General features: G+C 33.8%; 2 protein-coding genes and 1 non-coding gene across 3 annotated transcripts; all 3 read left to right on the top strand.

Moving 5' to 3' along the window:
• On the top strand, positions 5,582-11,537 carry LOC109355737 (probable inactive purple acid phosphatase 1). The gene is made up of 12 exons (XM_019598938.1): positions 5,582-5,815; positions 6,070-6,161; positions 6,566-6,632; positions 6,726-6,848; positions 7,657-7,749; positions 7,932-8,061; positions 8,556-8,637; positions 8,789-8,921; positions 9,378-9,583; positions 9,676-9,801; positions 10,387-10,696; positions 10,974-11,537. The coding sequence occupies exons 1-12, from the start codon at positions 5,624-5,626 to the stop codon at positions 11,277-11,279; spliced, it is 1,860 nt and encodes a 619-aa protein (XP_019454483.1). The 5' UTR covers positions 5,582-5,623; the 3' UTR covers positions 11,280-11,537.
• On the top strand, positions 12,327-17,483 carry LOC109356288 (ureide permease 2-like). Its single transcript, XM_019599614.1, has 8 exons — positions 12,327-12,461; positions 14,314-14,604; positions 15,172-15,310; positions 15,512-15,690; positions 15,817-15,844; positions 15,953-16,053; positions 16,220-16,594; positions 16,945-17,483. The coding sequence occupies exons 1-8, from the start codon at positions 12,327-12,329 to the stop codon at positions 17,095-17,097; spliced, it is 1,401 nt and encodes a 466-aa protein (XP_019455159.1). The 3' UTR covers positions 17,098-17,483.
• On the top strand, positions 12,693-12,766 carry TRNAN-GUU. Its single transcript has one exon. It is a non-coding gene; the product is annotated as a tRNA-Asn (tRNA).

The following is a 24,789-nucleotide window of genomic DNA, read 5'->3' as shown; positions in this document are numbered from 1 at the left end:
GTTGAAGTAATGACCAATTTGGGTGTCAACCAAATGAATCCAGTTTCGAGTTTCTTGGTTATCTGAGTGCAGTGAAGGTTACAAGATAAGATAAATGAGTTGAAAATTTTGATGGGAGGTTTTAGTTGCTTAGATAAGATAAGAGAGTAAGATCCATATTAATGAAGAAACAAGTACTACATAATAACACATAAAAAGTAATATGTAATAACATTTTTATCATTTTGTTTTTCATAAAATCATATTTTTATTATTAAAAATATGAGTAAAAACAATCACTTATCTCTTCATTAATCGAGAGGATCTTTGTTCGATCTCACGTATAATAAGGTTTATTCTAAATTTATCTTCAGGTAATGTTAGTGATTGTTTAAACCAATAAAATTACATTTATAGTAATGTTATTATTGAAATTGTTATTTTCATTGCAAAAAAGGTAAGGTGTTGGTCTAGTAATCTAGGACTCTATTAGATTTATAAAGTGGTCAAAAGGTCAAATGTTCAGTTCCTGACATTTGTTGAAAGAGACAATCATACACCCTGAAATGGATTAGTTTTTATACAAATGAATGATAGGATAGCCTTGGTAGTATTAAAAAATTGGTATTCCCAAGTATTTTAAGAATTGTGCTTGTGCTTGAAGTATATGTCATAATTCTTAAAATATCCCAAAAATACTCATATTATAGAATAGACAATAAAATCGTGATTCAGGTGATTTGAGTGTATGTCGAGAAAATCGTTAGAAACTCTTATGAGGAAAATGAATCAAATGGAGGTTCGTCCAATTCTAGAAAAACAAAAACCAATAAAAATTGTACGAAAAAAATTACGAAATATTAGTAATCAATGATTTGTTAAAGAAAATTATTTATAATAAAGTATAATGACATCATTGGATTTATGTAGTTGACCTCCCCTATTAATATAAAAGTTTGTTGTGATAGTTAAAAAAATAAATAGAATAATACTATTCTTTATTTATTATAATATTGTTATATAAAATATTTAAGGTTTAGTAGATTGATATTTTTAAAAAAATACAAATGAAAAAAGATACTATATAGAATATATTTTCTACTACATTATAAATTGTAGGTAATTATAATTAATAGTAATGGATAAAAGAAATAAATTTGCCTGTGTCATAAGGTAGAGGTATTTTGTTAGACTTGAATTTAGAACGTGGGTGAAAATGCAGCATAACAATTTGGTCGGGGCATTTTTGTAGTTTCATCATGCTTTTATGATGAGAATATAATATACCTATTTTTGGGGTGGGATTGAAAAGATTTGGAAATTATTTTGCTAAGAATAACTATTTCATAAGAATAGCCCAACATCCCTTGAAATAAATGCTCACTTAGAACATCAACAATAGAGAACAATATTTTCATTCTTATTTGAGTCTCATATGTAACACCTCAGCCTTGACATACGATCCTATGGTCTATGAATTTACTGAGCGTGTCACTTATTAAGCCAATGGCTTAGTGGTATCGACTCAATGGAATCAATGGCTATAAGTCTCTGAGGTCCTGGGTTCGAGTCGCAGAGGCTTCCTTTAGGGGGAATAAATACTGCACGGGGTATTTAACCTTAATAGGTGATACGCTCAGTAAATCCATGGATCTTAGGGTCGTATGTCAAGGTTGGGGTGTTACAAGCTTGATCTCCCATGGCCGCTACTAAAAGAAATAAACAAGAGCAAATTAGACAAATGTTACAGTAAACAAAAATTACAAGATATATATGATCGGACACCTACCGACTGCTTCCTCAAACACCTGATCGCCTTGGACAATCTTATAGTATGGGATCACCGTCCCTCCTCAATCCAGGATAACATTTCATCTGTCATCATCCTCTCTCGGTCATCCAGCTACTCGTAGGAAAAACCAAAGGATTTGACAGACTTTTGGTGAATTTCCCCATTCCAAGAAAAGGGGAAAAAGAGACGTTGGCGGGGTCATATGCCCAAGTATGACGCGTTCTTCAGGCTTCCACGCGGAAGAATTTGCCTTTCTAGTTATTTACCGATCCTTCGAAGGGAAGGAAAAGGGTGTGACCGTTCCGAGATTGCAAAGACGTCCATCCTTGGCATCCAGCCCTAGCTTCATCTTTGTTCGAGCTATGGGTCACTCAGAACATCCAGAAGAACAATCAGAGGGTGCAGGGCCACTCCATAACACCACAGAACAGTTTAAATGCTCGGATGAACCCCCAAGAGTTTGGATGCAATTGGGAAGGAGCCACTTGAAGATGCTGAAGTATTTTGGTGTACCACCCATCAAAATAGATCTTTACCCCTATCCGCCGGCAGACATGCTCATACATGTAGAAACTCCACCAGTTATGATTCTCTAGGAGTATATCTACTAGATATCATTCGCCGAGCATGTCAACACATCCACAATCGGACGCACCTCCGGAGGGATGAAAGATGGGATACCCAGAACTTCTTGGTCAATCCACCAGTAGTGGGAGTTAGGACCCATCATACCTTCGGGATGATAAATTGATCAACGTGATCGGTAAAATTCCACCCCATGATAGACTTGTCATCAGAAGAAGTGTCAAACTCTGAACTGGACATATTATCCAAGACCAGACGCCACTTCTCTGAGAAAGCCACCCAGTCCACCAAGGCAGCCCTACTACCTGCCTTCTTCTTTCTCAGGTGGCGCAGTAAGGCCGTCAGGGATAACTGCTTTGGTCGCATTGACGGGGACCTACTACTACCCGAGCCAGAAGTAAGTCGGGCTCGTTGACGCTGGTAAAGAGCAGTGCTAGTAAAAAGAGGTGGAGGTCCGATCATGATCTCCACTTTGTTAGGGTTAGAAACCCCGCCTAACATTAGTATGACCGAAAAAATATATTTCTAAAAAGAAAGAGAGGAAGGAATCACCAAATTATTGAGCATCAGAAATGTTGATAGAAATAAAAGGTTGATGGTCGAATTCAAGTGTTACGCGAGCTCGGCAAGAGAAGATTTCTCTAAAAAAGAAAAGTGAAGAAGAATGAAGAGGATAACCCCTATTTATAGGAGGAGGGTTGTGCCCAAGTCATACCCGAAGCCCAACCTGGTAGCTCATCGTGTCCATCCATAACCACTCAAGGACGATCCAACGATGGCTCAACAAACGAGAAGGAGAATCTGAGACGAATAGACGCGTCAGTTAAACACCCGAGGTTACCAAGTGGGACACTATCGACCCTCCGTGTGTCAACCAAGAGCAAATAACCATCATGACCTACCCCTACACCTAGGTGCTACCCAGCCCTAAGATCGGGACACCATGAGCCTACCAGCCCAGTCCACTTTCGACTGACCTGATAAACTGGGGGCAACTGTTCCACCCCAGATAAATCCGGACTATTTCTAATCTACCTTGGACATATGCTCTAACCCAACCCTCCCTTGTTCACCCGCCTTAGGTGGGCCAAACACACCATAGGTGCCATAAATGCTTCTGAAGTGCCATTAATGCCTATGACTCGCCATTTAATGGACCTCTGACCCCGCCATTAATGCGTCGCTGACTCGTCATAAATGTGAGTTAACATTCCACATGTCACGTCGTCTGCACATTCCACCTGCCCCCGACAATACAACAATTACAGGCCTGTAGGGTGAACAAGGACAACCCGACATATCCCCATTGTATACACCAATGGCTAGATGCCACATCAGCAACCTCATGCTCTATAAATAGAGGATGTCACACAAAGAGTATAATTAATTCTCATTCCCCCATTTATTGCTTACACGTATTGCTCTTACTTTAACTTTTCTCTTATTTACTCTCATTCTTTCTCCAGAGATTCCATATTGACTTGATCGGTAGAGAATTATTTCAGATACCTCTCCCGACAGGCCCAAACAACAAACCGACCGAAACTTCTGACCATCTCCATTTAATCGGGTACTCGATACCAACCATTCCAGTTCAAAACTAAAGAACATATACAATATAGAATATATTTTCTACTATTATTAATTATTATCATAATTTGTATTTATATTGCATTACTATTTTATTGTCGTGCTAGTTATATATATTGCTACTACATTATAAATTGTATGTATTTATAATTCATAGTAATGGATAAAAGAAATAAATTTGCCCGTGTTATATCGTAGAGGTATTTTGTTAAACTTGGATTTAGGACGTGGGTGAAAATGCAACATAACAATTTGATAGGGATACTTTTTGTAGTTTCATCATCCTGAATATAATATATATTTTTATTTTTATTTGGGTCTCATACATTATTTTATAATTTATTATAATTCCCTATAAAATAAGAACAACATTTATTTTTTCCCACAATGATAAACATCATTCTTATTTGGATCCCACAACCTACCTACATTTTTATATTTTACAATAAATATTAGCAAAATATTAAAAATAATTACTTATTTATTAATAAATTTAAAATTTTGTTATAATTTTTTATAAATATTAGAAATCAATTATAATTTTTCAATTATTTTTTTAAATTTTTGTTTCGGCACAATTTTAATTTTTTGTAATAATTCTGGATTTTTTGATGTTTAAGAATATTTTGATATTTTTGGATATGCTTATATTTATTCATGGATTGTGTATTTTCATTACTCTTTTCTCCTTCACTTTACAAAACACAAGGAATAAGAACGATAATAAAATAAGAATTAAGAACAACCTTAAGAATAATCATTAGGAAAAGTTTATAAATATAAAATTTTTAAATTTCCGCAGCCGAGAGTCGAACCCAAGTAAACAATGTTGATCATTCCGAATATGCTACTGCGAATCTTTACTGTTTTCTACGCAATATATTCTATACAAATGAATCACTTGGTAAATAATATGCATGCTGTTTCTTACCACAAAATTTTCAATTTCTTGGAGTGGTTTTTCTTCATTGTAATTTCTTCTGGAATATTACCCTATATTTTTTAAGGTTAGGTAACTGAAAACTGTACTATTAACTATGGCATCATGATTGGCTCTATTTATACATACAAAAGTTAAGTTATAATGACAGTGACATCTTTGCCCAAAGACCAGAACCCCTTCTAAGATTTCTACAAACAAATCCATATTCTTTACATATATCACTTAAAAACATCTATTTGTCATAAACCAGATGACATCTTTTGTCTCATATTGTATATTTATATTATTTCCATGTGCTGTAAGTTATAATTGATGAAAAAATATATTTAATTTAAAAGTTTAATTATTAAATACATCTTCTGTCTCATCTTATATATTTATAACCTATAGAGTGACATATTATTACAGGACAAAAGATGTGATCCCCTTATAAACCACTAGTTGCTTTGCATATTCTTTGTCGCTTAAACTTTTTATCTTTTCACTTTTTTGTTATGATGGGGGAAGAATAAGTAGTAGCATAAATAATATATATACTATATAAGGTGTTGGTTTAATGGTATAACTAAATTTCTAAGTAGACAAGAGTTTCAGAGCCACATGATACTAAGGTTAGCCATTAGCCACACTCCTCAACAAGTGTGTTCAGTTAAAAGATAACTAAAATGGGTCCCTTTTTAGTTTGAATAACTATAAGTACACACATTGGTGTGTTACTGTAATTAATCAGAAACATGCTGAAACAGAAAACTAAAATGGGTGATTCCAAGTTTGTCTTCTTGGGATATCTACTGGTGTGTTCAGTGCTGCAATTGGTGTGGTCACATGGAGATCATCCTCTGTCAAAAGTTTCTATTCATAGGGCAAGCTTATCCCTTCTTGACCTTGCTCACATCAAAGTTTCTCCACCCATTCTTGGGCTACAAGTAAGTTTAACACTTTCTTTTTATCGGCAAATGTTAGTATGTTAGTATTTTTTGTGGGTGAGACTCGAATCCTCAACCTCCTTCACTCTACCCATTCTCCCTAACCATCAAATCACCTTATTTAGGTTGATCACTGGGTAAATTTTATGTTTCCTTGATGATTAGTTAATCTTTTTACTTCTGGGTTGTTTATTTTACTTGCTATCTTGCATAAATTTTACCTCTGATGCAAATTTTAATGAATTGGTTTATAGGGTCAAACTGCAGAATGGGTAACCCTGGAGTATAGTTCTCCAATTCCATCAATTGATGATTGGATTGGTGTATTCTCTCCCTCAAATTTCAGGTTGAATTCAAACGAGAATAAATACCCTAGTTCGTCCTTAAGAAAAAGAGAGCCCCCAATTTTGTCCGAGAAATGAAAATATCTAATTTGGTGCCTAAGAATATTGAATGAAGGTCAAAGTAATCATTTGTATGGATTAACATATCTCTAAAATTTGTTTTGAAAATGACTAACTTTCGAGGATCAAGTTATGAATTTTCATTTATCAGAGACTAAATTGGGTGGGAGAACATTTTTTCTTCGGGATAAGTTTGGGTATTCTCTCATCAAAATATGTTCACATCGAAAGTTTAGCATGAAAACTGGCTGCACAATATAGAGCCTTTAAAACTTATTTGAAATGTCTTAGTTTTTTCGTGTTAAATCAAACTACACTTGTTATTTTGATATATTGTGAATTTCAGTGCTTCCGCGTGCCCAGCGGAAAACCGCAGGGTTTATCCACCGCTTTTGTGTTCTGCACCCATTAAGGTACATGGAAATGTAACATGTACTATATTCTTGTAGTGACTATACCAAAACTAATGAAAGAATGGTCTTAAATATGTTTCCTTTTTTATGTAGTATCAATATGCAAATTACTCAAATCCTCAGTACAGTGCAACTGGAAAAGGGATTCTGAAGCTTCAGCTGATTAATCAGAGATCAGATTTCTCATTTGCAATGTTTTCTGGTGGCTTGTCAAATGTAAGCCGTTCTTTAATCTGATTTTGCATTTCAAAGTGGTTGGTAAGATTCTCACAATTTTCTGGCTACGTTTTGACCAAGTTATCGTTTATTCCCCTCTCTGTTGCTGTTTGTTTTATTTTTGGTCAGCTCTATTCTGCTTTAATAACAACTCATATTTTCTTTTGGATGAAACTCTTCAAAAATTCATTTTGTAACTTACTTTATACATAAGGCAATCTTGTCCCCTGATTACTTTAATCAGGCTATTGATCAATACATATATTTATGTTACTGTCCAATACTGTCCTGAATATACATATAATTGAATCAAAACCAAAAGGAACATGGTTCTAATTATAGCAATAATCTCCAAATGAAATGTGTTATACATTACTTCTTACTTTGAGCTTGATAAGAATAATGTTCTCGTTCTGGTGAGGTTTCATTCATTTGTTGTCATGTGTTCAATTGAATTCCATCGCAATCATTTAATTTCAGTAAGTTCCATTCTTATAGGACGAAACTGACGTTTCTTAGGTCTGGCCTCGGTCCATGACCCTAACAGTTATAATGATATGCATAGAACAATAACTAAATATATGAACAAACATACAACATAAAGGGTATATGCACATACATTAACAGAACCTCACTGATTCATCACATTGATAATTATTTTGTAATCACTAATTTGGATGCAGTCCAATCCTATAAATTCAGTGCTAATATTATAACCCTCTGAAACTTTTTATTTATTCATCTATCATGAATCATGATGTATATATATATAGCTAAATGCAGTCTCTTATTGTTTATTGCATGATAGCCAAAGGTAGTAGCAATATCAAACAAAATATCTTTTGCAAATCCAAATGCACCAGTTTACCCTCGCCTGGCAATGGGAAAGCTGTGGAATGAGGTAAGTTCAATTCCTTCTGTCTTAGACTGCAAAAAACTACACCGATGATTATGATTTATGACATAAAGAGCATATGGAAGTTGGTATATGAAGAAAGAAAGTATCCAGCATTGTTGTTTTATAGTGTTATCTCTTTTAGTTGTTATTTTTATCTCTCATTTATTTTTCTACCTTAAAATCAGATGACTGTAACATGGACAAGTGGATATGGGATCAATGAAGCCGATCCTTTGGTTCAATGGGGTCCAAAAGGAGGGGATCATATACATTCCCCTGCTGGAACACTGACTTTCACTAAGGACAGCTTGTGTGGTAAGCAAAGTCTTGCCTTTAAATTTAAATAGTTGAGGTATAATATCTTATAATGGGAACTTCTGCATTTTAAGAGATTAGTTAGTCTCAGATATAGGATTATTCGCGATAAAAAACTTCAAGAAAAGTTGAAGGGTGTTTTTATAATTTATAATGCTTCTTTTCTGGTCATGAGCATTAACCTGCCATATGTTTCAGTGCACAACAGAATCTTAAGGGTGCCCATGTTGAAGTGCAAATTCATGTAATACCCTTCAACACAAGAAGCATTACAGAAAGGGCAACACAACCAATTTTGATATTTCCACTTGTACTTCTTTTAAGATTTGGATTGCATTTGGAACATCCTAATTTGTCAAACACATACATAGGCACAGCCCTTCATTAAAATTTCTATGCTTCACAGCCGTCAATCACTTAAGCTTATACTTCTTGAAAGTCGTCTTGTCAATGTTACTTGTCAAGCGCTTACATTATCAATTTATAATAAACAGGTGCACCAGCAAGAACAGTGGGATGGCGTGATCCTGGATTTATACACACCAGTTATCTGAAAGAACTCTGGCCCAATAGAATGTAAAATATTTCCATAAGCTATTTTGAAGTGTCTTAGTTGATCTAATTTTTAGTATTCTGTTACATGACAACAACAAAATTCACAAATCTTGCATTCAGGTTATTGTTTCACCTTCTTTATCATAAATTACCTTTTTCATTTTTTGTGCAGATATGAGTACAAGATAGGACACAGATTAAACAACGGGACATATATTTGGAGTCAAAACTATCAATTTAGAGCAGCTCCTTTTCCTGGGCAGAAGTCTTTACAACGTGTAGCCATATTTGGTGACATGGGAAAGGTTTGAACTAATCTCAAAGTATGCTGCCAAAGTTTCATTTTACTGAATCTGTTATGTTTCTCAGTGACATTGGTCGCAGTGCCTTGATCCCTACATATGCCGATAATTTTGTATCTAAAATTATGAAATGCTCAGACTCAAATAATATTGTATAATCTATCTTGCTTAGTCTTTTTTAATTATTAATCTGTAATACAAAACCAAAAGATATTCTGTAGCCAAAAAAAGCGAAGGGGTATTCTATTGGATGCTTATAGATAAGACTTCTCTTACTCTTTCATTAAGATGCTGCTTAGGTTTTGAAATGTCAACTAGCTGTATATTAAGAGTATAATTGCTTACCTCAAGAAATACTTTCTACTTTTTTTAATATGCCTATGAGTTCTTTTCCTTAGTGTGAACCTTAATCCTTCTATTATGCAATTCTGTGTATTTGATATGTATTTCACCACGCAGGACGAAGTTGATGGGTCCAATGAATACAACAATTTCCAGCGTGGCTCACTTAACACTACCCAGCAGCTTATCCAAGACTTAGAAAACATTGACATGGTTTTCCATATTGGAGACATAAGCTATGCAAATGGATACCTTTCTCAGTGGGATCAATTTACAGCACAGGTTGAGCCAATTGCATCTGCAGTGCCTTACATGATTGCAAGGTTTTTTGTTGTATAGCCACCTCGAAATTTAGTCAAATAAGCACTTGTTTTCTGTCATATTTTATGCTTATGTTTGTGTTCTGTCTTTACAGTGGGAACCATGAACGAGACTGGCCTGGGACAGGATCCTTTTACGAGAACATGGATTCTGGTGGAGAATGTGGTGTATTGGCACAGATTATGTTCTACGTCCCTGCTTCGAACAGGGCTAAGTTCTGGTATGATAGATAGTATTGTAGTTTGTAATCCCATCCAATTTATAATTAATCAGTCTTGTATGGTAAAATTAACCTCTATAGACAATCAATTTGTTTAGTAACTCATAGGTTCCACTCCCTTGTAGAAAGGTTGTAATGTGTTGGGTTTAAAGATTAGCTATGATTTGAGCACAAGCAAAATGTATTAATGAAAAAACTAATTCATGTAGCATAAATAAAAGATATTGTGGTCAATGATTCTTACAAGTGAAGATACAATAATCAATAAGGATTTCGCTAAAAAAACAAGTGATCTCGAATTTTCAACTGAGAATGTGAGTGAAAATTAATGAGAGGTGGGTTCACTCTGCATGTTAATGATAAAATACACTTTCAAGGAAGCAAAAGACAATATAAAACATCAATTTGGAATGCAATGATACCTTAATGACATTAGTAAATAGTTATAAAAAACTATCTTTATAATAATTGCAATGATTTTCAAAATTAGTCCACCAATGTTTTGGTATCAAATCTTTAGGTGAGAATGCTCAACAGACTGTATAACTTACTTCGAACAAGTTACACTTTTTACTCATTTACCAGGTATCCGATTGACTATGGCATGTTTCGCTTCTGCATTGCTGACACTGAACATGATTGGAGAGAGGGAACAGAACAATACAAGTTCATTGAGCATTGTTTAGCATCGGTTGACAGACAGAAACAGCCGTGGCTAATATTTCTCGCACATCGGGTACTTGGTTACTCTTCTTGTATCTGTTATGCTGAAGAGGGATCATTTGCGGAACCAATGGGGAGAGAGAGCCTTCAAAAGCTCTGGCAGAAATACAAGGTTGATATTGCCATCTATGGCCACGTGCACAATTATGAGAGGACATGCCCTATATACCAGGTTTCTTTAACCTTGCACACTTCTTACTTCCAAATTTTGGTGAATATAGGGTTACCAAGTGCATTTAGAACACAACTCCCAGATTTGAGCATTATGTAAATCTTAAAATGCTTAGTTCAGTACATTGCTAATCAAAAGTTGATTTTCCAGCATATTATTATGACCTTTCTTCAATTACCATCCAATATGCCATAAATATCATCATTTATACCTGCAACTAAGTATGAATATGCACATTCCCTTCACTAAGATGTACTTTTTTTATGGGTTTCAACAGAATATCTGCACTAGTGAAGAGAAACACCACTATAAGGGAACCTTAAATGGGACCATACATATTGTTGCTGGTGGTGCAGGGGCAAGCCTTTCAACATTTACTTCCCTCAAAACCAAATGGAGTATCTTTAAAGACTATGATCATGGGTTTGTAAAATTAACAGCATTTGATCATTCAAACTTGTTGTTTGAGTACAAGAAGAGCAGAGATGGAAAGGTTTATGACTCCTTCAAAATATCACGGGACTATAGGGACATCTTGGCTTGCACCGTGGATAGCTGCCCAAGAACAACACTGGCATCTTGACTGATGAAATGGCGAAAGCTTCAACGCATCTACGCATGTTTTAAGGTGTTGATGCAGTGCGTAGATTATCTTCCACAACAGAAAGATGTGTGTATATGGCAGCAAGCCTTGTTAGTTGTCACATTGATCCTATGACCAAATTGGCTTTTCTATGATGCATTATCATGTTACAGATGCTGATGTTGATGCTGGAAATACTTTCTTATAAATAGAATAGGAAGGAGAAATACAAAGATGCACATGCAACCATTCATGTTAGTTATCAGAATCAAAGATCATTTCTCATGTACAACATCAACATGATTCAACAATGAAAGAGTAGAAAATGATGCAGGATAATGGGGAGTCAGTTATTAATACAAGTTGACAACTTCAGTTCAAACTCATGTAGTTTAAGGGCCTGTTTATTTTGGATTATCAAGAAAAGTGATTTTCCAAACATGTTGTGAGAAACTGACATCTAAAAGCTAAAATTTCGGACAAACATTGTTAGTAAAGCCTAACCAAACAAGCATGCATGTTAGAATTGATTTTTCTTAAAACAAATGTTTTTTAAAGAATTTCTTTTATAAAGTTACTTAAATACTTATCGTTGATCATGCCAACACACCTGAGTATCATCATGTAGTACGGGCCCTACAGACGGTTATGATTATGTAACAGTTGTGATTATTGTGATTGCGATGTGAATTAGGGTCGTTGGTATGAATTATTTTATAATTAAAAAAATATTTTTGAATTCAATATATTCTGATGCGGTCTGGATGCAGTCCGATGCGGTTGTTACAGCGCAATATGACCGCAACATTGTAATTATTTGTCACACCACAATTACGATGTGATGTGTTTGCGGCGGTAACTCAATTGTAATATTGCGGCTGTATCAAGTGATATGATCCACAATTTAAATCATTGGTCTCAATTAATTTAGACAAGTCAGATTTTAGACTTATTTTAAGGGATAGGATTTGTTTTAAATTAGCCTTTCTATATTTCCATGATGTAAAAAGCAGATTTGAATGCTCTCTTAAGGTTGTGGAGATTTTGATGGGAGGAGAGGTGGGTAATGAGAGAAATGGCGAGGTTTTGGAGGGTGGTGATGGATTTGAAGGACTTCAATGCCTTATGAGTGTTGCTTGTGATGAAGGATTTGTGAAGGGTGGTTTCAAGAATGGAGAATTGGTGTTGTGTTAGAGAGTGTAGTAGTGGAGTTGAGAGGTTTTGGTTTTTGGGTTCATCTTGTTGGTTGGTTCTTTAATGGGAAAAGAGTGAAAGGTCGAGGCAATAAAGGGTGGGAGTTTCAGGTCATGTAGCTTGTTCCAACGGGTTCTCTGCAACTTCAGTGGGTATGCGAAAACGAGATTAAATCGTTAGAGCTATTATATATAACACAACTATTTCAAAGGACATGAAGCTGGAATAGCTCAGTTGGTTAGAGCGTGTGGCTGTTAACCACAAGGTCGGAGGTTCAAGCCCTCCTTCTAGCGTTTTATAGATATATTTTATTTTTGTTTAGTTGTGTCAATTAATCAATAATAGGCACATTCAAACTCAGCAGCAGCCAAAATATCAGGTACCATATCACAATCTGTAGGAAGGCGTCTAGACTTGTAGTCAAGAAACATTTAAGATTGTAAAAGTCATACTTCTTGCTCATTCATCATTGATGTTTAATTATTGTTGACTTTTCAAAAAAGGAAAAATAGGTGTACGATCCGTTGAATTACTTATAAATTAATTAAGAAGTGATATTTAAGAACCATAATATTTGGTGATTCATTGCTAAATTCATATGGATTCTCTATCATTTTTGGAGTAAATTACTATATTCATAAAGAAACATCCATAATAAGTGAAACAAATAGGGCAACATATTATCAAGGATTGATAAAAGACATAAAAAATAAGTGAAACAAAAAGGGCAACATATTATAAAGGATTGATAAAAGTTAAAGTCTTTCACCAATAAAAAAACTAATATTATTACTCATTAGATAGAAAATAAATAAGAGTGTAATATTTAAGTACTAATAATGTAAAGATTTATACATTATTTATTTATGTTATTTTTTTGAAGAATAACTGATAATTAGAGATGAATGGTAGATGATGTAATACAATTTTTAAAACATATACTGTATAGGTGTATGCTTTTTTTTTTTTCCTCAACAAACAAAGTGAAGTTTGTGAATAAGAATTTGTTACAACAACAATCAAATATCTATTTGACTAAATGAAGTTAGCTACAATTTTATAATGCGATTATAAATTATCTAAATCAAGACTTTGTTATTGAGAAAAAAACTTTATTACAATCTCTATATCTTATTCTCCTTCGTCTATCGAGTGAGAGTATTGGAGGATTAATCTTTTTTACCAAATAAAACCTTATAATTAAGAGTAATAATACCAATAAAATCATATCAAAATTATAATAATGGTGTATTAATGCATGTAATAACTGGTCTAGAAGCAATTAATCAATATTCCATGTCATATTAGAATGTTGGAATCAGTTGTCAAGGTTCCATTGCCAGTCAGAGGAATCTTAATGAGTAGACTATAAATATTAAATAAGTCTGCAACCATTTTCATTGATATTTTATTCTTGTGCTTGCTCTCAATTCAAGCTCTTCCAATTTTGCAAACATTGACTGAAAATCATGACCTCTCAATAGTTTTGTAAGATTCTGAAACCTATTCCATGATTCCATTAGGACAATTACGAACATTTGTTGTCAATGTGTCCACAATTATGGTCATGATACGGTTTCGACTCCCGAAATCTTAGACATGTTGGCATCTCTCTCGCCAAGTCATATTTAAAACATTGGTTGCATTACTTTTATATCTTATAGTCCACTGTTTCTATGATCAAAGGCTAATATTATAAGCAACTAAATACATTTCTAATCGTTCTTTATCTACTGATTGGCTACTATAAGACTTTTAAATCCTTTTGCTTGCAACATTCTAGTATTAGCTTATAATGTTGGTGTTCTTCTGAAGCTTGACCAATTCATGCTGCTTTCAGGATTTGTCTAGTGTTTTCTCATTTTCTGAGAACATTTTATGTTCTGAGTTGAAAATGTATTTGGTGGAGAGCAAGGGAGGTGCCATATTCTGCATGTTCTTGGCTCTTTTCTTCTTGGGGACATGGCCTGCTCTTTTGACTCTGTTAGAAAGGCGAGGTCGGCTTCCTCAGCACACCTACCTTGATTACTCAATCACCAATCTTTTGGCTGCTGTAATTATCGCTTTTACATTTGGTCAGATAGGAAAGAGCACCATTGATGGGCCTAATTTCTTAGATCAACTTGCTCAGGTTGGTATTCATTTTATTCTGCATTATTACAGGTGCAATCATCATGTAAAAATTGAAGTAGATACTTAATCTAGCTCTATAATAGAGACCTCATTGTATATTCCGAAAGTAGACTATACTCGGAAAGTAAGATTTTAGAAACAAAAGGATGCATGACAAATTAGATGCATTGAAGCATTATATGCTATGTCATTGTCAATCACTGTCATAAAGAAGCTACAAGATTTGTGCATAAATATCAAGAAGGAAGGAACCAAAGCATTAATAGGGAAGCTACAAGTAGGTTTCAAAACATGTTGGTAACATACACAGTCCTCTCTGGCAAAGAATCAGCAGGGCAACTACAAGTAGGTTTCAAAACATATGGAACATGTGGAGCAATCAGTAAAATCTAGGGAATGTTGCAGTATATTGCTCAATATTCTTATTACTCAAATTTTAGTAGTGTGTGTTGATCTCAATTTTAATTCTTTTTGAAACTATGCTGTCAACTCCATAATGCTTAGCCTTGATTGCATATTATTGGTTTCAATTGGTTTAACAATAAGCTCAAATTATAATTTGCAGGATAATTGGCCTTCTGTTGTGTTCGCAATGGCGGGTGGTGTGGTCCTTAGCCTCGGTAATCTGTCCACACAATATGCCTGGGCTTTTTTTGGGTTGTCGGTTACTGAAGTGATCACATCAAGCATAGCTGTTGTTATAGGTATGTCACTCTCAAATCCACTCCAAAAAAATTCAATAAGTAAACAAACAAAAAATTAGAGCATACTTAATGAAGTGGATGAACATGTCATGTCCATGTCAATGTGCATAGTTTATGCACTTGAATTAACTGACATGCAATAATTTTTAGCTTGATCAAGTTCTGAATTATGCTGAAATACCTTTGTTAAAATTGTAACAGGTACAGCCTTGAATTACTTTTTGGATGACAAAATCAACAAGGCTGAGATTCTTTTCCCAGGAGTTGGCTGCTTTTTGGTTGCTGTTTGTCTAGGCTCTGCTGTTCATTCTTCTAATACTTCTGATAATAAAGCCAAGCTCAGCAATTTTTCAAGTGATTATAAAGATGGAACATTGTATGTATTCAAGTTCTTCTATATCATTTACAATACCAATTATTGTTATTTGATTTTAGTGCTGTCTTCTTTTTGCTATGCAAATTTCGTCTAGCATTGCTAACTTTATCAGCAACTTTTGTTCAGGCAGACTTCAAAAGAAATAAATGGAGATCAAGGTAAGAAGCTCCGATACAGTGAAATTTACTATGTCGTGGAATTTTTTCTTATTTGATAAGGATTCTAAACAATTTTTCTTACTTCTCAACATACATTTATTCTTGTAGTTAATTCGATGGATCTTGAGGGCGGAACTAGTTCTGGAGACAAAGTTAAGGCAGGAACTGCAGGTTTTCTTGTAGAGCTTGAGGAAAAAAGAGCTATTAAGGTAGGCAACAATAACTTATGATGGATATAATTAGCATGTTCTCGGATAATCACTTTCAACAAGCATTCTGTTAACCTATCTTTTAAAGCACATATACTTGTCATAAACCAAACAAAACCTTGGCCTCTAATTGTATATTTTCCTCTCAAATAAAATTCTGCTACAGGTTTTTGGGAAGAGCACATTCATTGGATTGGCTATAACTTTCTTTGCTGGAGCTTGCTTCTCTTTGTTCTCACCAGCATTCAACTTAGCAACAAATGACCAATGGCACACATTAAAAAAAGGGGTTCCGCATTTGAATGTTTATACCGCGTTCTTCCATTTTTCAGTCTCTTGCTTTCTCATTGGCATAATTCTAAACATCACCTTCCTTTATCATCCAGTCTTAAACTTACCTAAGTCATCAATGAAGGCTTACTTGGTAGACTGGAATGGTAGAGGCTGGGCCTTGTTGGCAGGTCTGCTTTGTGGTTTCGGGAATGGCCTCCAATTTATGGGAGGTCAAGCTGCAGGATATGCAGCAGCAGATGCTGTCCAAGTGAGTTTTGTTGCATATATCAACAACATATTAAGCATGATGTCTTTTTCATAACATAAGATCATATTCTACGACGAACCAAATATTCAAAATGGTTGCCATAGCAGTTGTCGATAAGTATTGTATTCGATAAAATACTTTTGGTATACTTCTCGTCGAATGTCTTTCAAGTATTTTATGATTTTTTTCCGTATTACCATGTGTGGATCATGTTGTATCTGTATCTTGTGTCTTATCTACTACCTAGGCTTTCTAGACCATATTATATCAGCAACTAATTTTCTCAGTATCTAACATTTTTGTGTGTTCCATGCATCATTTCATCATCTGAATCTCTTTTCTCCAAACAGGCACTTCCACTTGTGAGCACCTTTTGGGGCATTATTTTGTTCGGGGAGTACCGGAAATCATCGCGGAGAACATATATACTGCTAGGAAGTATGTTATTTATGTTTATTGTGGCTATTGGTGTGCTCATGGCATCAGCAGGCCACAGGAAATAATGATTAGGACTATTGAGAGTGTCATAGAACAATTAAGCATATGTCAAAGAGGCATAGCCTGATTACACTGCAACATGTTAATAAGATATTACCAGTACAAAGGGAGAACTATTCTCAATTTTCAATGGTTTCAATCAGAGTAAAAAACAGAAGGGTGCTGGAGAAGAAGAAATAAAGTAGTAACAAAGTTGAAATATAGTTATTGATTTTTTATGCATATTTGAACTTCTTCAGATCAAGACAATGAGAAAATGCATGCATGAAGAAAAGAAGACAGATGTATATTACAAAAATGAGAAAATGCTTTCGAAAGTATGCTTGCATTTGGTTTATTTTAGAGGAACATGCACTTTATCAAATAGACTTTTGACACAATAAATGAATGTGTCCCTGTATTTTGTACTTTTGTTTTTCTTCCTGAAAATATTGGCTACAAGTTCCTCCAGAAGTACTAGGCCCTTAACAACTTAAATGGTTTTCATTAGTTTTCTAATGTATACTCCTAAAAATTATGTCATGTTCTTTATAGTTGAGTTTGTCATTGGTTCAAGATGCAATTACTTACTTGGGAGCCAAGTATGGACCCTTAGTTCACCCTAGGTATCTAACATCTTAGTTACTTCATCAGATATAAAAAAATACATTATCAAAACACATGATCACAAATTCACAATTTTTTTATAGGCCTAAAACTAATTTTCCCAGAATTACTGCCTAAATGGAACAAACATTAGCTTTTCTCTATATGTTGGAGACTGCAGAGGAAACTACGAAAAATATGCACCATAGAGCTATTAACTAGAGTTACATAACTCTATTAATCATACCGCATACCATGTACCGAGCTCATCATAAACAATATCTCGTAAAATAGATGTAAAAGCCTAACAGGTAATAAACTGTGTATCCAAATGAACTACATACCTACAACATACCAGATAATCATGCTAGAATGTAGAATAGTATAAATATGGAATACTTTTTAAATGTGTATAGAGTAGTGATATTGATTTTGTTCAGTATCATGATGCTTTATGTAATTAGCGGAAGAGGAAATCTATTTGAAAAATGTTGTGGTTTACTGTTATTTGGCCAGTCTGGAATATGAGGAATGAAGTTACTTTCAGGGGGAAACTCCTAGTTATATTCAGACCTTGGATCTGATTCAAGTTAGATCTTGGTTATGACTTTCTAATAGTACTCGTCTAAGTTCTATTTCTTTTGCACAATGGTGCATTGCTCCTTTCTCTTGCATTGAACTCTTATATAACCTGTAATCGAGTTGACATCCCTTGTGCCCTTTAATCTATGTTTACTTATTAAAAAAAGTAGTGATATTTTTGCATATTTTTTCTACATTTCTTACTATTTATCTTTATTTCTCACTTACTATCCTATCATATCATCTATCACATTTTTCTTCACTTCTTATATCTTCCCTACGCTTCTATTTACTATATAACAAAAAAAAACTCCTATAGGGAGACATATCATTACTTTATGCAAAGTTTGCTTCTTAGGGAGACATGTAAATACCTCATGCAAAGTTTCCCCTCCAAATGCTCACCATCTCTTACTATACAACCTTACACACATAATTAAAACTATCTTTTACTATTTGGTTAAAAATATAAACATAATGACTCATTAAATAAATAATAAATATATAACAAAAAAACTCCTAGAAACACATGTCAATTCTTTATGCAAAGTTTTCTTAGTAGGGACACATGTCAATACCACATGCAAAATTTTCCCTCCAAAAGCTTATCATCTCTTACTATACAACCTTACACACACGATTAAAACTATCTTTTACTATTTGTTTAAAAATATAAACATAATGACTCATTAAATAAATAATAAAGGAGAGACGAAATGTTGTGTAGTTTTTCTCACAATTGTTCTGGTTGCAGTTTCCTTAGGGTGTCTCTTCCTTTCTCAACACATTTATCATCTTCAACTCTCAAACTCACTTACAACTATTCTTTTAATTTATATTTCTGTTGGCAGTCGGTTGATATACTTTATATTATTTTGTCAAATTGTTATCAACAAATTTATCATCTTCAACTTTTAAAACCAACTCATAAGTATGATATAACTCAAATTGTGATCAACTTTTATTTTTATATTATTTCATTTTTTTCTTTATTTGTGGTAGATATAACTTCATCATATAAATTTCACATATTTTATTTAACAAATCTATCATCTTCTACTCTCAAACTCACTCACATGAATGGAAATTGATTGACTGTTACTAGAAAGGAGAAAAAGATTTCTAAGAAACAATATGTTAATATCAATGAAATTAATATTCGGATAAATATGTTATCACATCATAATAGCTCATCAAATCATTCCTTATAAAAAAATAAGATAAAACAATAGTAGTAAAATTAATACACAAAGATTTGAAATATTATTAGTATATTTCAAGCTATAAATTAATACAGGTACACATAATATCAATTATAAAATCAAGAAATTGTATATAAATTGAATACTATAAAATATAATGAGTCACAATTTGAAATTAATATAATAATAGTCTTATTTTTATTAAAATTATTGAAAAACTATGTCCTTGATTTGATTTTATTGTGATTACATAATTGATTCTTTTACCTCTATTTTCTTAAAAATAATCATAAGATTTACAAAGTTGTATGTATTATAACGCATATTTGATTTATATTTTGTTTGACTTATTTTTATTCTTCAATTTTAGGCAACACTCATTATAAATATATTTTGTTTCGGATTTAGTGTTTGCTTCTAATATTACAATGTTACTTTTACAATATTAAGATAGTAATAATGATAAGTATAACATAAATAGAATATTAAAGATATTAGATTAAGAAGATTAAAAATCTTAACAATTTTTGAATATATATTAGTATAACATATGAGAATATAACGAATGAGAATTTTCAAAATATTTAATTACTATCATTATATTATTTAACTAAAAGATAACAATAATATATATATATATTCATGGAAAATATATGTATTTTAATTAGGAATATATAAGAATAACAAATCAATTATTAGACTAATTTTATTATTTTGATTAAAATTATCAGAAAAAATATTCCATCAAATCGCAACTTAATGTGTTTTTCAAATAGATTACAAAAAATATCACATCCTAATAGCTCATCAAAACATTTGGTATAAAAAATAAGATAAGACAATAATAGTAAAATTAATACAATAATAGTATATTTGAAACTACAAATTAATGTAAACAATAATGTGTTGTACATTGAATTATCCACAATATATGAATTTAATAATACCTATGAATTAACTTAATTCTAACAATAAAAATATTAATTCAAATATATATATTATAAAAATGACAGACTTAATAGAAAAATATGTATAGTAAAATATTACGGTTGTATAGAAAAATATATCTTCCAAATAATAGAAATGAATCTTTAATTTATGAGTTATTTTCATACAATGATTATTAGCTAAAACATAATCAAATAAATAACATTTAATTATACTATATTTGAATGCTAAAAATATATTCAAATATTTATACATAATGAACATAATCTAAAATAAAAATAATCATTCAAGAGATATGCTAAAAAATCCTTATGACTTTATATGGTACTTATAAATGTAATCAAAAAAAATATGATGCAAAAAGAAGTCTTTATATTTATAATTTTATATAGAGAATATAGAGGTGAGATATTATCCAATACAATTTGAATTTTATTTATTGAGTTATTTTAGAATCAAATACTTTCTATAATTATACTTTCCACAAATCAATGTTTATAGTTATACAAATGCATATATAAATGTTATATATTATACATATACCCTCAATAACCAATGTTAATATTGCAACTATATGAATGCAAAAAATATAATGGTTTGATATATGATTTATTGACGTTATAAAATATATATATATATTATTTACGCATTATGTATAAACAAAAAAGCGACACATACAAGTGCACGGGTACACGGCTAGTTCTACACCTATAAACAAGGTTTGTGTGATAAACATTTTGCACGTGTTCAATACTACACAATTTTTGTCATATCCTGGCTATTGAGTTAAATTTTTCATAATTTCCCTTTCTAAAAGTATGTACCATAGATACCCGCTAGTCCTTTCGCACCCCACAATTTCACTAGGTGATGATTAATTTTATAGAATTTCTTGACTATGTTGACATTAATGAATTGCCAGAATCTTAAACATTCATTTTCTTACTTAAGCCTTTCTCAAAATGTATATCAAAACAATATTCACCTTCTGTTGTAATGAAGTATCATGATATGGACCAAACCAAAAAACAATCAACACATCAAGCCATAACCTTAGTCTAACCGTGCCAGGAAATGAGTCATGACCGAGACAGCTGGACATTGTAACTGTGCCATTGTTTGAGTCACGACCAAGCCAAATGCTCAGTCTGACCATGCTAAGAAATGGGTCATGACCGAGACATATGGGCATCGTGATTGTGCCACTGCTTCAGTCATGACCGAGTAAAGTGTTAGATCTGACCGTGCCAGGAATTGGGTCGTGACTAAGAAAAGATGCATCATGCGAGACATTCTGACCGAGTCTTGGTGCATCAGGCGAAGCATTCTGACCATGGCGAGACTGGCTTGGACATTGGTGCACTAAAACTAGTATTGGCGCATCAACTTTATTTGCCTTAGGTCATTTTTGTGATACTTCTGTTGGAGAAAGAAGAAAGTGCCACTGCACTGAGAAGAAGAAAAACAGAGAAGAGATGTGTTGCTAAGCAGAAGAAGAGAAATGAGAAAGAATTAAGTGTGTTAGTTAGAGAGGATTGCCAATGAATTACACTCCATGTATATTAATGTGAATGAATGTTCAACAAACTAACAAGCTATTTATAGCAACCAAGGCATTCAACTAACTAAACTAACTTTTGAAAACTTTCCTAGAATAGAAGCCAACTAACTAACAATTCTAACACCCCCCTTAATTCTAAATCATTTATTACAAACAAATCACACTCAATAACCTCCTTAACATCCTAAACATTTCAATCTTAACAGATTTTGTCATAATATCAGCAACTTGAAACTCAGTTTTACAATATTTCAAACAAATTTTGCCTTTCTCTACTTGACTTCTAAGAAAATGATACTTCCTTTCTATATGCTGGCTTCTTCCATGGCCAACTGGATTCTTGGCCAAATTAATTGCTGATTTGTTATCAACAGCAAGCTCAAAAATGCCTTCAAAGCCAATCATCAATTCATCTAGCAGAGAACTCAACCACAATGCTTGACAGGCAGCATGACAAGCAGCAACATATTCAGCTTCACAAGTAGAAAGAGAAACAATTTCTTGCTTCTTTGAACACCAAGATATGGGAGAGCCACATAGCATGAACACATAGCTCATTGTACTTTTTCTCTCAACCAAATCACCAGACCAATCTGAATCAGAATAGGCAGAGAGTTGCAGCCTGCATTTTTCTGAACCTTTTGAGAAGATCCATATTCAAGTGTGTCATTAAGGTACCTTAGGATTCTTTTAACTGCTACAATGTGAGACTTCCTTGGATTGCTCATAAATCTGCTAACCAAGCCAACACTGAATGAGATTTCAGGTCTGGTGTGACAGATGAATCTCAAGCACCCAACCATTTGCCTAAATTCTGTACAATCTGCAACAGGTTCATTGTCACTTCTGTCCAGCTTTAAGTTTGGCTCTGCTGGTGTATCAGTTTAGTTGCAATTGGTCATATTGAACTTCTTCAAGACATCTTGAATATCCTTCTTCTAATGCATAAAGATTCCTCCATCAACCTGTTTGAATTCTATGCCCAGAAAGTAAGACAATCTCCCTAGATCAGACATTTCGAATTCTGACTTTAGGCTCTGTTTGATCAATTCAACTCCATCTGAGTTGCTTCCAGTTACTAGGAGATCATCTACATACAAGCAGATGATGAGAACATGATTATTGCTTGAGCATTTCACATAGACACCATGCTCCACTTCACATTTTCTGAACCCTGCTCTCAGGAAGAATGCATCAATTCTTCTGTTCCAAGCTCTTGGAGCTTGCCTCAACCCATATAAAGCCTTCTTTAATCTGTAGACTTTGTGTTCACTACCTCTTATCACGAATCCAGGAGGTTGTTTGATGTAGACTTTCTCATCAAATGAACCATTTAAGAAAGTTGACTTCACATCAAGCTGCCACATCTCCCAATTGTTCTTTGTTGCCAATGCCACTATGAGTCTGATTGTTCAATTCTGGCTACAGGTGCAAACACCTCAGAGAAGTCAACACCTTCCCTTTGCATAAAGCCTTTTGCTACTAGCCTTGCTTTGTGTTTGCCAACAGAGCCATCTGGGTTGAGCTTAGTCTTGAAAACCCATCTTACTGAGATTGGTTTGTGATTCTCAGGGAGATGAACCAATTCCCAAGTTTCATTCTTGAAAATTGACTTCAGTTCTTCATCCATAGCTTTCCTCCATACTTTGCTACTAAATGCTTCATCAATTGATATTGGCTCAGTATCTGCAAAGAGAGCCAAGTACTGAACAAGTTCTCTTTCTTCTGTGAGGAGATTATCAGGTAAAATTTCACAATCCCTTAGTTTGGCTGGCAGGTTTCTCATCCTAGAGGGTCTGCTTGCATCACTAACACTTGTTCCAGTCTCTGAATGTGTTTCATTTTCACCCTGATTTATGAGGTCAGTAGGCATAAGATCAGTAGGATTCCATTCTAGTGGAACTTGAACTGTTGATGCTGTTTTGGCTTGATTTTCAGCCCAGGTGCTTGCCTCATTGAAGTGTACATCCCTACTAAACAATACTTGATTGGTTTTAGAATTAAACAATTTGTAGGAGCCTGTTGGGTGGTATCCTACAAACATTAGCAACTCACTTTTGTCATCCAATTTCCCTCTTTTCTGATCAGGAATGTGTCTATAGCAGGCCGATCCAAAGATCCTGAAGTGAGTGACAGAGGGCTTCCTTCCTGACCATACTTCTTCTAGCACCTTGAACTCAAGTTTCTTAGTTGGGCAATGGTTGAGGACATGTGCTGCTGTTGTTGCAGCTTCACCCCATAGGCAATGTGTGAGGTTCTTAGTCTTTAGCATACTTCTAACCATATTGAGGATGGTTCTATTCCTCCTCTCAACCACACCATTATGCTGGGGAGTGTAGGGTGCAGTTACTTCATGCAGGATTCCATTCTGTGTGCAGAATACTTCAAACTCCTTGGATGTGAATTCACCCCCTCTATCAGTTCTCAATACTTTGATTGATCTCTCTGATTGTTTTTCAGCCATACACTTGAAGGTCTTAAAGATGTTAAACACCTCACTTTTCTGCTTGATCAGATACAACCAAATTTTTCTACTGAAATCATCAACAAATGTGACAAAGTATCTATTACCACCAAGTGAGGTAGTCTCAAAGGGACCACATACATCAGAGTAGACAATATGCAAGAGATTACTGGCTCTTGAGGCAGTGAATTTGCCAAATGATGACCTTGGTTGTTTACTGATCTGGCAGCTATCACAGATTCTGTTTGGCATCTGAATTGAGGGCAAGCCATGAACCATATTCTTTGCTTTCATGAGGCTAATGTCTTTGAAGTTCAGATGACCCAATCTCATGTGCCATAACCATACATCTTCA

This window comes from Lupinus angustifolius, chromosome LG09 (assembly GCF_001865875.1).
Source record: "Lupinus angustifolius cultivar Tanjil chromosome LG09, LupAngTanjil_v1.0, whole genome shotgun sequence".
NCBI lineage: Eukaryota > Viridiplantae > Streptophyta > Magnoliopsida > Fabales > Fabaceae > Lupinus > Lupinus angustifolius.
This window is presented reverse-complemented; position numbering and strand designations above follow the sequence as displayed.